Below are 13,492 nucleotides of genomic sequence, written 5' to 3' on the forward strand. Positions count from 1 at the left end.
GTGAAATATTATTTTAATATAAGAAAAAAGTACATTTAAAAAACGATGATTAAAAATGAAAATTCTGAGAAAAAGTCAAAATCCTCAATTTATCTAAATTTGTATAAAAGTCAAACATTAAAAAAAAATCAGATTTTTAAGGAAAAAGGGATAATTTTGAAAAAATAATCGAACATTTTTAAAAATCGACATTTAGAAAAAGAAAATCCGAAATTTAAAAAAAGCGATCATTTTGAAGAAATAGTCGGAAATTCAAAGAAAATAATCAGATAATCCACATGAAGAAGGAGTTAGAATAATGAGAACATCATCGAACATCTTTAAAAGTCGACATTTAGAAAGAATCTCTGAAATTTGAAAAGATCTTTTAGGAAAAAAGTGATAATTTGGAAGAAATAATCTGAAGTTTGAAAAGAAAATCAAAAGGAAAGAAAATTGGGAGTGTGAATTTAAAAGATGATGATTAGTGCCTCATGATGAAGGAGTTAGAATAATGAGGAAAAGTGGGACATTTAAAAAAAGTCGAAATTTAGAAGAAAAGTCTTTTGTAAAATTTTGGGGAAAAAATTATAATTTTGAAAACAAAAAAACACGAATTCTGAGGAAAGATAAAACTTCTGAATAGGACATTTCTTTCTGTAGAAGTCAAAATGATGATTATTTTTTTCTAAATTATGAATTAAAATCCATCTTCTTAGAAAAGTAAAAGTTCTGAGAAAAAGAAAAATCAAATGTCTGTGAAAAGTCGAAACATTTGAACAAACCCGTACATTTATACTGATAACATCGCAAACATTAGAAGCAGCACTGAAAAAACAGCACTCCAGTTAAGAGGAGAAATGTAAAAGGACGAACATGTTTATTTGATTCGGGGTGCACTGTCCCTTTAAGACAACATATTTTCTTTTCCACACAAACTGGTGATTTCGAACAGATCAAAACAAGCCTTTTGACCGGCGGCATGTTTAGTGACATTGAAATACAGGTTAGACAAACATTCCCACAACTCATACAAAGTCACAGTCCCAGTTATGGAGGAGAGCTCTTAGAAAACAAACTTTAGACTATCATTACATCTCTGGGACAAACGTATGGTCTTAAATAGTTTCAGCAGTTCAAAGAGTGTAAGGCACAGACACAGGGCATGACTTCACAGTCGATAAACAGGCTTTAGGGTGAGGTGAAACAAGAAGCCAGAGCCTCATCCTCTGCAAACATCACCAGCAGAAAAATAACTCAGTGTCTTAAAACCTGCCGGGTCTTCCCCTGCAGAGCCGTAATCCTGCTACCTTGTTTGCTTCAGGAAAATACAATGATTGCTTATGCTTATGTGCAGAGGCTCAGGTGGCTCAGAGAGGGAGTCCATCAGTACAGCTCTAAGACATTTTAACTACAGACTGCCACTCCACTTAACTCTGATGGAAAACATGATGAGCAGGAATCAGAGTTTGATTTGAATTAAAGCGGTCAACGTTGGAAATCTACAAGCTTTCTTTGGGATTTGCTTCCTTATGAATTTAAGGGTAAGAGAACAAACATGTTAGTTAGGGTCAGTACATTTACTTATCACACAGCTACTGAATATGCATGTTCCTTGGCCTTGCCATACATCACTGGTGCAATTAATCAATTCAATTAGAGTGTTTTTTTCTTGCTGAATGACCCTTATGAGCAGATACGGTTCAATACAATTTAAGTTTGACAAAGAAAATAACAAGTATTTCTGCATAGTTGGTGCCCTACCTATAAAAAGTGGTTCTATGATTTCCTAAAGGTAGGGTTAAACATATGAATATATTATGTAGATATAAGCAGAACTCTTTATCACTTTCCCCTCAGAGTTATTTCCCGCACCCCTGGGATAAAAGATGTGCTTCTTCATAATTCTTTCTGGAAAAACTACAGCAAATTGATTCGTTGACAAAATTATACGAGTGCAAGTTGACCAACAATGTCTTTTGTCGAGGAAAACTCTTCTGATAGAAACTTCAGTGGACCCTCCTCCCCGAGTTGTTTTTGAATCGGTTTTCCTCCATCGCTTTCTCCAGCCAGTCCGACTCGCTCTCAGAGTCGCTGGCGTCGCTCCCGTTGGCCGCCAGCAGTCTGGAGTAGTTGATCCTGCACTGTCGGGGGGCTTTGAACTGCAGCAGCGGCAGGCACGCACACCAAAGCATCACACACAGCGCCACCCCTCTGAACAGCCACGTCAGCCCGAACCTCTGCACCACGAACCCCCCGGCGAAACTCCCCAAACCAATCCCCAGATTAAGCGACAAAGAGCTGAGGACCCTCCTCACGCTCCTCTCCGAACCCGGTGTGGCCACCTCCTCACACTGCACCTTCACGGCCCACCAGAGGGCGCCAGAGCTGAAGCAGCTCAGCATCTGAGCGGGAAAAACAGCCCACGGCCCCCACAGGAAGGAGTAGTAGAAGCACTGTACACCGAGACTCGCAGCCCCAACGACCAGCACCTTTCCTGGGGTGAGGCGCTTCGAGATCCGCCCTCCAAGTAGAGGGTAGGCAGCCTGTGAGACTAAAGCGAGGGCGAGCGACACCCCCATGTGCATCTCGCTGCTTCCGTGGTCCTGCATCTGCCACAACAGGAAGTTATCCACAGCGGAACCAGCAGCCCCTACTAAAAAGGTGGTGGTGACGCAGAGCAAAGCGTGGGGGGAGCTGTGCACCAGCTGCAGTGCCTTCAGGAGCCCACCGCCCCGATCCCGCTTCTTATTCAGGTACAGAGGCAGGTACACGGCGACAGGAACGGTGACGAATCCAATGAACACGTAGAGGAAGAAGAAGGCGGCGCTGCGAGGGAAACCCCCGGCCACGAGGCAGGGTAACTGGCTCACAAGAAGTCCGGCTCCTCCGACTCCAAACGCCGATCCGACGACCCCCCAGACGGAGGTGCTGCTGTAGCGGTCCGAAGCGTCCGCGAAGTCGAGGTAGTCGTACAGCCCGTCGTCCGCCGTCCACTCCAGAGGCGCCGCCGTGAACTCCCACAGAGACACGGCGATGAGGATCAGGAAGAAGAGCTGGTGCTGAGCGTCCATCACCTTCAGGCTGCCCAGGAACTCAAACTGACTCGGGTTTTCCTCCTCCATCTTTTTGTCTGACCTCCTCTTCCTCACTGCAGCTGGTTCTGCAGCACTTTTGACATCTTCTGAAAGCGGAGGTTTATCCAGATCATAAAGAGCTGCTTCGTCCGTCAGAACAGGACCAGGTTTATCAGTGAGTGGGTTTGCAGGGACCCTTGCAGAGTGAGAAACCGAAGCGATGTGAACTTTAGTTGAAGTGGAAGGTGCAACACTGATCACACCACCAGCTGTCAGACTTTTGTTTGCATTTTCTCCTGGAAGCGGAGGTTTATCCAGATCATAAAGCGCTGTTTCGTCTGTCAGAGCAGGAGCCGGTTTAGCCTCATGAGCGTGAGTTAGAGGAACCGTAGCTGTGTGGATTTTCGTTCTGGGTAGTGTGGAAGGTGCAGCGCTGCTCTTCATCACACCACCACCTGTCGGACTTCCCGTCGGGCCGCCGCTCAGATCGCTCGTTGTACAGTTCACATGCACGTCTGCAGGCGGCAAGAAGAGAAGAAGAACAACGACGACCGCCGAACACACCAGAGACCCGACGATCACCCCCCGCCTCTTGTCGTAGTGTTTGGACAGCAGGCTGGAGGCGGGGCTCCACAGCAGAGCGATCAGGTGCTTGGTGCCCATGATGATGCCCGTCATGGCGGGAGAGAGACCCTGCTGACGGAGGAAGAGGGTGAGGAAGGGCAGCAGGGAGGCCCGGGCGCAGCAGGACAGGAAGTTGAAGGTGCCGGCCAGAGCGAGGGCGTGCTGGATGTTGATCTGCTTGTTCCTCTTCATGCTGGGAAGATGGCGGTCTCTCTTTAAGAAGAAGTGGGTTCAGACTGGGAAGAGAGAGAGAGAGACATTAAAGGAATATTCAAACCCTGAAGTTATCCTTAATAAATACCGTGCGTTCCTCCATTTCATACTTGTTTATTTGTTTGTATTTTTGTGGCTCTTGTTTCCATGCATTAATGATTATTTACATGCACTAAAACCTACGTGCACACTACTACAGGAAAGGGAGCGGCAGAGTAGGACTTATTTGCAGTAAATGGAGGCATGCTGCTAATAGAAGAATCAAATATGCTCTTTGTAGCTTCAAGCACGTAAAAGACAGATTAATGAATACTTTGAAATCAACAGTTCCCACACCTCAGCCCTCCTGGTGTACTTTTTTTGAACATCTTATAAAAATTACATATCTCTTAGTAATTATTAATATGAATTATGAACTTGTACAGTACTTTCCTCACCGTTTAAAACACTACAGCTGTTACGGTGGTAAATAAATGAATCCAAATAAATGAAATAGTATGTGTGTTGACTTTAAATCATATATTTCTGCATTTATTTTATTACACTGCCACTAAATGTAAGTCTTTCTTTTATTTTGTGCTCTATTTAAGGAAACTTCTGTAAAAAAAAGCCCTTGTATAATTATTTGGAAGCATTTTTCCAACAGTGCTTTGGACTTTTTCTAAATATGTATTCATTTTGTACGCCTTAAGACTTTCTATTAAATTCTGCTGCATTTAATGAAACTTCTCTACAAAAAAAGCCCCTCTCATAACTCTTTGCCAGCGCTAACAGCTGAGTGTTGCCCGCAGCAGGATGCACCTGTTTGCTCCAGGATCTGCAGATGTGGAGCATTAGTCCACGTCACTTAAACTTTGTAAGATAATAAAATTAAAGTAAACGTTTACCTTTCAGACCTTTGGCCCTCAGGAACCTTCTTTAAACTGTTCTACTGGTCATCTTGCAGCTCGATCTGCTGCATTATATCCACGATGAGTCTCTTTTGGACGCAGTGCACCTGTGCCCGTGTGAAAGCGCTTCTTTATTGGTGTTTACCTTAACCGGACTGCAGCGCCCCCTACCGGCGGGAGGCCGCGGTGCACCACGGGGGGAGCAGAGCAATAAACAAAACTATATTTATTTATTCATTAATAATTGCATATATTTTTCTTCTGACCTATTCATTGTTTTTTTTGTATGTATTTTCAGATATTTCATTTTGAGTCATATCTATCATTTAAAGGTCCTTTTTATTTTTATTCAAGTTGAAAAAATAGTTATTGGAATTAACAAATGTCAATAAAATGAGAAAAAGATGATAACAGACATATTTTTCAAACAAAATAAATAAAAAACAAACAATATTATTAAAAAGGAAGAGAGCATGTTCGGATAACCCATTGCTTAAAAAGACAATAACTCAAAAGAAACAGGTTCATTTAAAAGTTTATTTACATTATTTGACTCCATGACATGTGTTTTGACCTCCAGGATAACCACAACTATTTAATTACTACAGGTATTCAGATCCTGAATTAAAAGTAGTTATACCCACAAGAAATGACTCTCTTACAACTCTGTCACCGGTATCAACGGAAATATTTTGTTAAAGTACGCTCAAATTATACCTTAAACAATACTCAAGTAGATGAAGTTGGTTAGAGATGTAATGAAGGATTTATTATTAATCTTTTCTCATTAACAAATAATCAAATCACTGTTGAGTTGATTTGTCCACACTTCAATGAATGCATAGTAAGTCCCAGTTACTTCATATATGGATGTAAATGCCACAACATTATCTGGAATAAAGGAAACAGAAATATCCGTCAGGCTGCTTTGAAAGCAACTGTTGAGCAAAATCCTCATTTTATGAATAACGGCCATAAGAAAAATGTGTTTTAGGGGATTAAGATAACAAAGGCATTTTGTCAAATAGAGAAGAATAAATGTTGGTACTACTTTATTTTAAGCTCCCCTTTTAGCATTTACAATTAGGATACAAAGTCGATGCACTTTTGAACTCACTAATTTGTGCAACAAGAGCTTTATCTGCAGCGTTTTTTCAGCTCCATTGCTCAGAGGGAAACACCAGTGAACGTTTGGATGGGCAGCGACAGGGATTTGTCCAGATATTTGCTAAAGTCGATCAAGTTATTCATACTGCCTCGGGACCCGATGTTGCATCCCGGGTCCAAGCAGGGAGTAATCTCTACCCTGTAAAGGAATACAATGACATTTATATCACTTTCAACCTGCTTATGGAGAAGAGAAAATGTGCAGTGTCGTGAATGACCTTTGAACGTTAGTGTACGTCCTGCGGGAATCCCTGTCCAAACACACAGAGAGCGTTCGATGCTCCAGCGTCCGGATGCTGATGGTCCTGGTTTTGATCGTCTATAATGAAAACAGCAAAGGTTAAGATGGCCTCCTTTAGCTTAGCGGTGGAGACGTGAAGTCATGTGACCGTGCTGTAGTTCCTTTATAGCCCAACGTTAGCCACCTTTAGCTTAGCGGTGGTGACGTGAAGTCATGTGACCGTGCTGTAGTTCCTTTATAGCCCAACGTTAGCCACCTTTAGCTTAGCGGTGGTGACGTGAAGTCATGTGACCGTGCTGTAGTTCCTTTATAGCCCAACGTTAGCCACCTTTAGCTTAGCGGTGGTGACGTGAAGTCATGTGACCGTGCTGTAGTTCCTTTATAGCCCAACATTAGCCACCTTTAGCTTAGCGGTGGTGACGTGAGGTCATGTGACCGTGCTGTAGTTCCTTTATAGCCCAACGTTAGCCACCTTTAGCTTAGCGGTGGTGACGTGAAGTCATGTGACCATACTGTAGTTCCTCTATAGCCCAACATTAGCCACCTTTAGCTTAGCGGTGGTGACGTGAAGTCATGTGACCGTGCTGTAGTTCCTTTATAGCCCAACATTAGCCACCTTTAGCTTAGCGGTGGTGACGTGAGGTCATGTGACCGTGCTGTAGTTCCTTTATAGCCCAACGTTAGCCACCTTTAGCTTAGCGGTGGTGACGTGAAGTCATGTGACCGTGCTGTAGTTCCTCTATAGCCCAACATTAGCCACCTTTAGCTTAGCGGTGGAGACGTGAAGTCATGTGACCGTGCTGTAGTTCCTTTATAGCCCAACATTAGCTTCTTACTTCAGAAAAAGTGATGTTAAAACGTGGAGATTATCCTGCGGGTCAGTATCATAAACGTTTGTTTGACACAGAGATTATTTTCTGCAGTCATCCAAAAGCCAATGGAGAAAACCCATTGGCTTTTGTCTAGGGAACCAAGGAGATGCTGCCCTCTTCATCACTGCACGCCACTCTATACCTACATAAATATTACTTTAAATGACAGAATGAAATACTTACTGAGTTGTATTCCGGGTTCACACTGTAGAACCTGACAGCAAGGTGATTTACACCTGAACACAGAGGGATAAGGATTTTAGTTTTCTTGCATTGATTTAAACCTGTAGACTAAATATAAATAGACAAAGGTAAACCTGTTGTTAAAGCTGCCAGCTCTGATGTCACCACCACGCCACATGTCATGGCCGCCTCTCCATCTACAACCTCTCTTTTGCTTAGAGAGATCTGATGAGGATACAATAGTTAGCCAATGTACTGCTGGTGATGCTAATACTCAAAAGAAGATATTAATATGACTATTAATAATAAGGACGGTACCTTTGTGTAACTGACGGAGATGAATGACCCTAAGACTTTCGTATTTTGCTTCCTCTGCCATACGGACATCTCCTCTGTCAAACACAACACGTCACTATAAGTAACTATGATTTTAGCACAGTCATAGTTACACATAGAAAGAGAGGCAGGAGCGTACTTGAAAACAGTTTGTCTTTGAGGTGTCTGAACTCTGGGATGTCGGCCTCCAGATGGGACACAAACACATCCTCCACTGCAGGACGCCTGTCAGAGCTGGAGCGGGTTATCTAAACAGCAGGAAGTGCATGTGAACCCAACATCCCTCTGCCTTTGACATTTCCATGCATGCAAATTTGAACATTATGCACTATACCTTAACTGAATAGAGTGGCAGGTTAACTGGCTGCGTCCCACAGCGAAGGTAGTAACACAGGGTGTCCAGTAGATAGAGGTTTGGCGCCGGTGACTCGCTATGTTTAGCTTTCTGAAGTAGAGAAACATTAAAGAGACTTTAGCTACGATATTAGCATGGCTCTGTGGATGCAAATGCTAGTGCTGATTACCAAATGTTAGCATCCTTAAACATTAAACTATTTGGTAGATATTATACCCTCTTCTCATTAGCATATTAGCATTTTCATTACATTAGCATTAGCTCAAAGCACTGCTCTGACTAAATAGAGTTGTGCAAGAATGAATAAAAAACCTGAATATGAGTTAGCATTTTACTTCCAGGTTTCGTCATCACAAAGTCTTTTTTTGGATGCTTGTCTCGTAAGATGCCTGAAGAAATGTAGTGGGTGATACAGGTTTAAGAGGTTTTCAGGTTTTGTTCTAAGCCAAAACCATGTCAGTAAATATCCCACGGGTGAATTAAAAAAACTGTGGTTTCTAATGACACTAATCATGCCGAAAATTAGCCACCTTTGGCTTAGCGGTGGAGACGTGAAGTCATGTGACCGTGCTGTAGTTCCTTTATAGCCCAACATTAGCCACCTTTAGCTTAGCGGTGGTGACGTGAAGTCATGTGACCGTGCTGTAGTTCCTTTATAGCCCAACATTAGCCTCCTTTAGCTTAGCGGTGGTGATGTGATGTGATGTGACCGTGCTGTAGTTCCTTTATAGCCCAACATTAGCCTCCTTTAGCTTAGCGGTGGTGACGTGAAGTCATGTGACCGTGCTGTAGTTCCTTTATAGCCCAACATTAGCCGCCTTTAGCTTAGCGGTGGAGACGTGAAGTCATGTGACCGTGCTGTAGTTCCTTTATAGCCCAACATTAGCCGCCTTTAGCTTAGCAGTGGTGACGTGAAGTCATGTGATCGTATACTAAGAGCTGCTATCATGGATGTCTTGTCTAATCTATGCTCACCTTTCCAGTCAGCTTGGAGATTGCAGCTCCCAGACTGTTGATGTTGCTGTTGTACCACGGATCCACTTCTCCCAATAAGGAGGCGAGAGACAATCCGCCTCCATCCTGACATGAGCCTCCCTTTGAGAAATAACAGACATTGTAGGGACATGTACTGTACTTCATTCACAGCAGTCAGTCAGTATCTGTTTGAGTGAAACTCACGGGTTGGCTGATCGAAGGATCCCCATCAGTGACTGGGATGTAGTACAGCCGTATGTTCAGTTTGTTGGTCAGAATGAGATATTTTGACTCTCTTTCTCTGTTGAGTGCACGGACACAATGTATGCATACCAAGATTTTGCCATTGGTTTCTGTTTTTAGTTTGAATAGTTTCAGCCAATTGTGTTTGGAGCCTATTTAGCATAGATTTCCCCCTCTCTACATAACTATTGGGGAAGACATTTTTGTTATTATTTCGTAACTAATTGGGGCCTAAGTTGAACTCAATGCTCTGACTGCATTTTTTTTGAGTATTTCCCCATTCACCCTCCATCCTTCAATCCAAAAGTGATGTGATAGCTTTCAAAAACCTACTGACTAGAGGACAAACATTGGCTAAATGGCTAATGCATGTCCTTACTGGAGAAATTACTTAGAATAGAATGAGAGGATGAAACCCTCTTTATTAGTCACACACATGCACACAGCAGAGCACACACAGTGAAATGTGTCCTCTGCATTTAACCCATCCTAGTACTAGGAGCAGTGGGCAGCTATCGTGCAGCGCCCGGGGAGCAATGGGGAGGGGGGATTGGAGGTGTCCGGTGCCTTGCTCAAGGACACCACAGCAGGGCCTAGGAGGTGAACTGGGACCTCTCCAAGTAGCAGTCCACTTTCCATATTTCAAGTCTGTTCGGGGACTTGAACCGGCGACCCTACGATTCCTAGTCCAAGCCCCTACTGACTGAGCCACTGCTGGACAAAAAAAAAAAAAAACTTCCTACAAAAGGTCAGGTTTTCCTCAGTGGCTCCTCAAAAGCATTGGACCAGTTTTTCTTCCCAATTATTCCTGAATGAAGTGTTGCATTTCTAAAAAAGGATCGCTTTCGATTAGCCTAAATCAGCGTGAAAAATGACTACTTGTGAAACAATCCAATCTTTTATGTAGACTTTCAACTCCACCTCAACTCTCACGCCTTAAGTTGCTAATTGGACCTTAAGCAATTAACACAGAAGAGAAAGTCTTGGCCCAGATATCCACGGGTGGTATTGCTCGTTAGACCAATAGTCGATGGGTTTGGAGATTAGAAACACACGTGATGATACACTTTCTGGAGGCTGAAACTCACCGGATCGATTGATAGACTCCGGAAAGTCTCCCCAGCACACGATTGTCTCCCAGTACCACGACCCTCGCTGTGTGACGCGTCCTGTCTTCACCGAGGACAGGAGAACTTCCAGGAAATGCGTCCATCTTCTCCCTCACTAGACTCAGTTTGTCTGCTGACTTCAAGGTCCTATATGCGTTTCTCCGGGCGATTGCTGACCCACGATTTCTGACCGGAGGTTTCGCTGTGTCGTCACAATAACTGTCCTTAAGATCTTTCCCTATGCCACTGTCTCGAGACTGGACTGATTCCCATTTGTCGTTCTCTTCTTCAACACTGGTGGAGTTAGAGCATGAACTCCTGGCGATTTTTGCCAGCAGATTCCCTTTGGGACAGATTCATTAAGTGTATATTTTTATTGCATCAAGTGGATATTTTCGGAAAGAAATATAGAGTAGTTTCTCTGATTGACTCACAAAGATCCTCGTCTTCTCTCCACAAGAGGAAGTTGATCTCTGGGAAGGGCATGGCAGTGCTGCACACAGAACCTGGATCTAGCCCGGGTCCGTCTGAAAACACAAGGGTAAAGGTAACGAGGTCACCCTGTCACAATCTTAATGAACAGCTCCAACTGTGCAGAACACACACCTTCTTTAGAGGCGGTCAAGATGTCTCTGTAGATGTGTTGTAGTTTGTTCAGATAGCTTGCACGACCCTCTGCACCTTGCTTCAAACTGTTCTCCACGGCGAGAACCACTTCCTGGAAATGTTTCTCTACCATGGGTTCCCCTAAAGCCTGAAACACAGGATTTAAAAACAAGAAATCATTCATTCGTTCCAAATCTGGCCAAAGGAAGTTAATCAAATCACCAATTGTCTGACTGACTTCCTTTGCCCAAACAACTTCATACCCTCTCTCTTACCTCCAGAGCCTGAGCCAGTCGGGAGCTTTGGCAGTTCGTTCCCAGTCCCGTTTGCAGCACACGTTGCAGCACATTTCTCTCCAGGGTTGGTGCGTCCCTGAGGAAGTTGGACGCCTCCAAATGTGCTCTTACTGCTGCCTCCAGGGGAGCAGAAAACACTGCCGGGTCAGCGAGGACAAACACCCTGGAGGGAATCAGTAGTAGAAGTGCATGTAGTGTTACATTTTGCGCCTCTTTAAAACAAGTTGATTGTCATTCAATACTCACTTTTCCTGCAAGGCGGGATGCTCCTTCCTCAAGTTCTGCTCTGCAATGACTCTCCTTAGGTATAAGGAGCCTGTTAAAGGAAGGATTAGACTGTCAAGAAAACTCCTTTTACACCATAATACTCTATAGTGGTGCAGGAATGAGTGTTAAACCCGGTAATGAGTTGGCATTTTGGCCCTCAAGTTCCCCTGTCTCAATATCAATGGTTTTTTGAATGTGTTTTTGGTTAGACGTCTGAAGAAAGGTCAGTGCTGAAGAGACTTCTACATTTTGTTCTCGATTGGTGCAAGAATGTGGAGTCATGTGACCGTGCTGTAGTTCCTTTATAGCCCAACATTAGCTGCCTTTAGCTTAGCGGTGTTGTAGTGAAACCCCTGCACCTCTCTTTTGTGTCTGCTGAAGCTTGATACCTGGTGTGTTCATTTCCATTTTGATGCTCCTCATAGTGCAACTGGCCACGGTGGAGTATGGCGACGGTAAAATCAGCAACTGCATCAAACGGTCGTACACTGTCTGGAAAACACTGGCAGGAATCATGTCACCTGACTGGAAAGACAAGTATCAAATATCAGATTATTTCCCTAATGTAATGAGTTCTTCCTTCAAACGGAAACATAACCTCCTTTTTGAAGGTAGTTAGAGTTGTGTCTTACCTTAATAGCCCCATAGTAGAGCGTGTGCAGCACTGGGATGACATGCGTGTAGGTTTGTGTTTTTTGGATCTAACAGACATCAAAACAAAGATCACAGTTGCAGGCAAACAACTACTTCCTCTACAAAGACAGAAACACACCAGCCTTCTGTAAATCTACATTGATATCTGAAGGCATGTTGGAAGTGTTTACCATCTCCTGCCTCTTTTCCAGCTCTTTGACCAGCAGCCTGGTCAATGAAACGCTGCAGGATGGATCGGCATCCAGCTTCCTCTGGAGGCTCCATCGCAGCATTCCTGCAGAGAACACTGACTGTAGGTTGGCATGCATTGGACTGTGCACATTTCAACGTACGTTTGCTGAATAATTTGCTGGGGAATCAACGTATTTGCTTCACTTATTGAGGGAGAGATGAAGGGATTAGTTAAGGAGCTTAGTTTAGCTTAGCATAAAGACTGATAACAGCTCACAACGCTTTGTCCAGGAGTGACCAAATCCATGGAATAATCACACAGGCTTTGGTTTGTAACAATCACGCTTTGCCAGGCTCGTTGTTTCCTCTTGTTTTCTGTCTGACTACAAGTCAATTTATGTTAGCTTTTGGAAGACAACCAGAAAACATATTCGCAAAGATACCATATCAGGCGACCACAAAGCTACATTCATTTAACGTCATACACATTTTTTCAGGGTTTGAAATCTGTTTAAAACAGCTGGGATTCATAACTCAACAGAATATAAAACATAAGTATAGTGTATTTTAATAAGTAGCTGTTAAATAGGCTTATGAATCCTTTAAAGGGCCCTTTATTTCTACCTTTCTGTGAAGCATTTTGGCAGCCTGTCTCTTTGAGGAGAGCCTGGATGTTGTTGTACAGGCCGGACTCCAAAGAGGAGTGACGGACATCAGCTTAAAAAAAACAATCAAGACGTTATTGTTATGAAAGCCTCCAAAGTCAAGTTCACATTCTCCTACTGCGAGTTTTAACCAGCTGAACAAGTCTGATTTGTTTTAGGAGGAAATAGAAGCACTCACTGGGAGAATCCACCATGTTTTCTGCTCTTCAGACTCTCATGTCGTCCCAAATGGAGCAGAAGAGGAAAACTGAAAGGAAACTGTGCTGTTCACGCTAATAGTTTGACTGCATTTGTCCCTAAAAACTAAACAATAACTGTCCGTCTGCAGCTAAATGACTGTCAAAACTGTAAGTGATCTGCACAAGACAACAGAAAATGAGCTTATCACACATGGATGATAAAAACACTTGAAGTAATGTAACTTTGAGCAACCAATCAGAACAAAGACAAGCTAAATAACCCACATTAAACTGCCTGTTGTTATCCAGAGCTTACCATTGTAGCTTTCTTCCTCTTCTGGTACCTGTGCTGGAAATGATGTAATAAAGCCAGGTAGTGATTATTATTTC

General features: G+C 43.2%; 2 protein-coding genes across 4 annotated transcripts; both read right to left on the reverse strand.

The window, feature by feature from the left end:
* Nucleotides 1-842: 842 nt before the first annotated feature.
* On the reverse strand, nucleotides 843-4,941 carry mfsd6l (major facilitator superfamily domain containing 6-like). The gene is made up of 2 exons (XM_063903023.1): nucleotides 4,781-4,941; nucleotides 843-3,916 (listed from the first exon to the last, which is right to left on the reverse strand). The coding sequence occupies exon 2, from the start codon at nucleotides 3,870-3,872 to the stop codon at nucleotides 1,989-1,991; it is 1,884 nt and encodes a 627-aa protein (XP_063759093.1). The 5' UTR covers nucleotides 3,873-3,916; nucleotides 4,781-4,941; the 3' UTR covers nucleotides 843-1,988.
* Nucleotides 4,942-5,306: 365 nt separating this feature from the next.
* pik3r6b (phosphoinositide-3-kinase, regulatory subunit 6b) lies at nucleotides 5,307-13,458 on the reverse strand. 3 transcript variants are annotated; one of them, XM_063902908.1, is made up of 20 exons: nucleotides 13,419-13,458; nucleotides 13,102-13,170; nucleotides 12,883-12,975; nucleotides 12,258-12,361; nucleotides 12,066-12,134; nucleotides 11,823-11,958; nucleotides 11,413-11,482; nucleotides 11,146-11,329; nucleotides 10,871-11,018; nucleotides 10,699-10,791; nucleotides 10,244-10,607; nucleotides 9,117-9,213; nucleotides 8,913-9,032; nucleotides 7,917-8,027; nucleotides 7,722-7,830; nucleotides 7,565-7,638; nucleotides 7,381-7,471; nucleotides 7,247-7,299; nucleotides 6,169-6,269; nucleotides 5,307-6,089 (listed from the first exon to the last, which is right to left on the reverse strand). In XM_063902908.1, the coding sequence occupies exons 2-20, from the start codon at nucleotides 13,115-13,117 to the stop codon at nucleotides 5,951-5,953; spliced, it is 2,172 nt and encodes a 723-aa protein (XP_063758978.1). In that variant the 5' UTR covers nucleotides 13,118-13,170; nucleotides 13,419-13,458; the 3' UTR covers nucleotides 5,307-5,950. The 3 variants fall into 3 exon arrangements, with proteins under 3 accessions (XP_063758978.1, XP_063758979.1, XP_063758980.1); XM_063902909.1 differs by lacking the exon at nucleotides 13,419-13,458 and having other exon boundaries at nucleotides 13,102-13,401; XM_063902910.1 differs by lacking the exons at nucleotides 5,307-6,089; nucleotides 6,169-6,269 and adding an exon at nucleotides 6,871-7,062.
* Between the last annotated feature and the right edge of the window lie 34 nt (nucleotides 13,459-13,492).

This window comes from Eleginops maclovinus, chromosome 16 (genome assembly GCF_036324505.1).
Source record: "Eleginops maclovinus isolate JMC-PN-2008 ecotype Puerto Natales chromosome 16, JC_Emac_rtc_rv5, whole genome shotgun sequence".
Taxonomy (NCBI): domain Eukaryota; kingdom Metazoa; phylum Chordata; class Actinopteri; order Perciformes; family Eleginopidae; genus Eleginops; species Eleginops maclovinus.

Coding starts and splice junctions, on each gene's coding strand:
- pik3r6b (XM_063902908.1), bottom strand. Junction 11,019..11,145: donor GACTGGCTCAGGCTCTGGAG/GTAAGAGAGAGG, acceptor CCTGTGTTTCAG/GCTTTAGGGGAACCCATGGT. Junction 7,639..7,721: donor CAAAGACAAACTGTTTTCAA/GTACGCTCCTGC, acceptor TGTGTTTGACAG/AGGAGATGTCCGTATGGCAG.
- mfsd6l (XM_063903023.1), bottom strand. CDS start 3,872: ATGAAGAGGAACAAGCAGATCAACATCCAGCACGCCCTCGCTCTGGCC.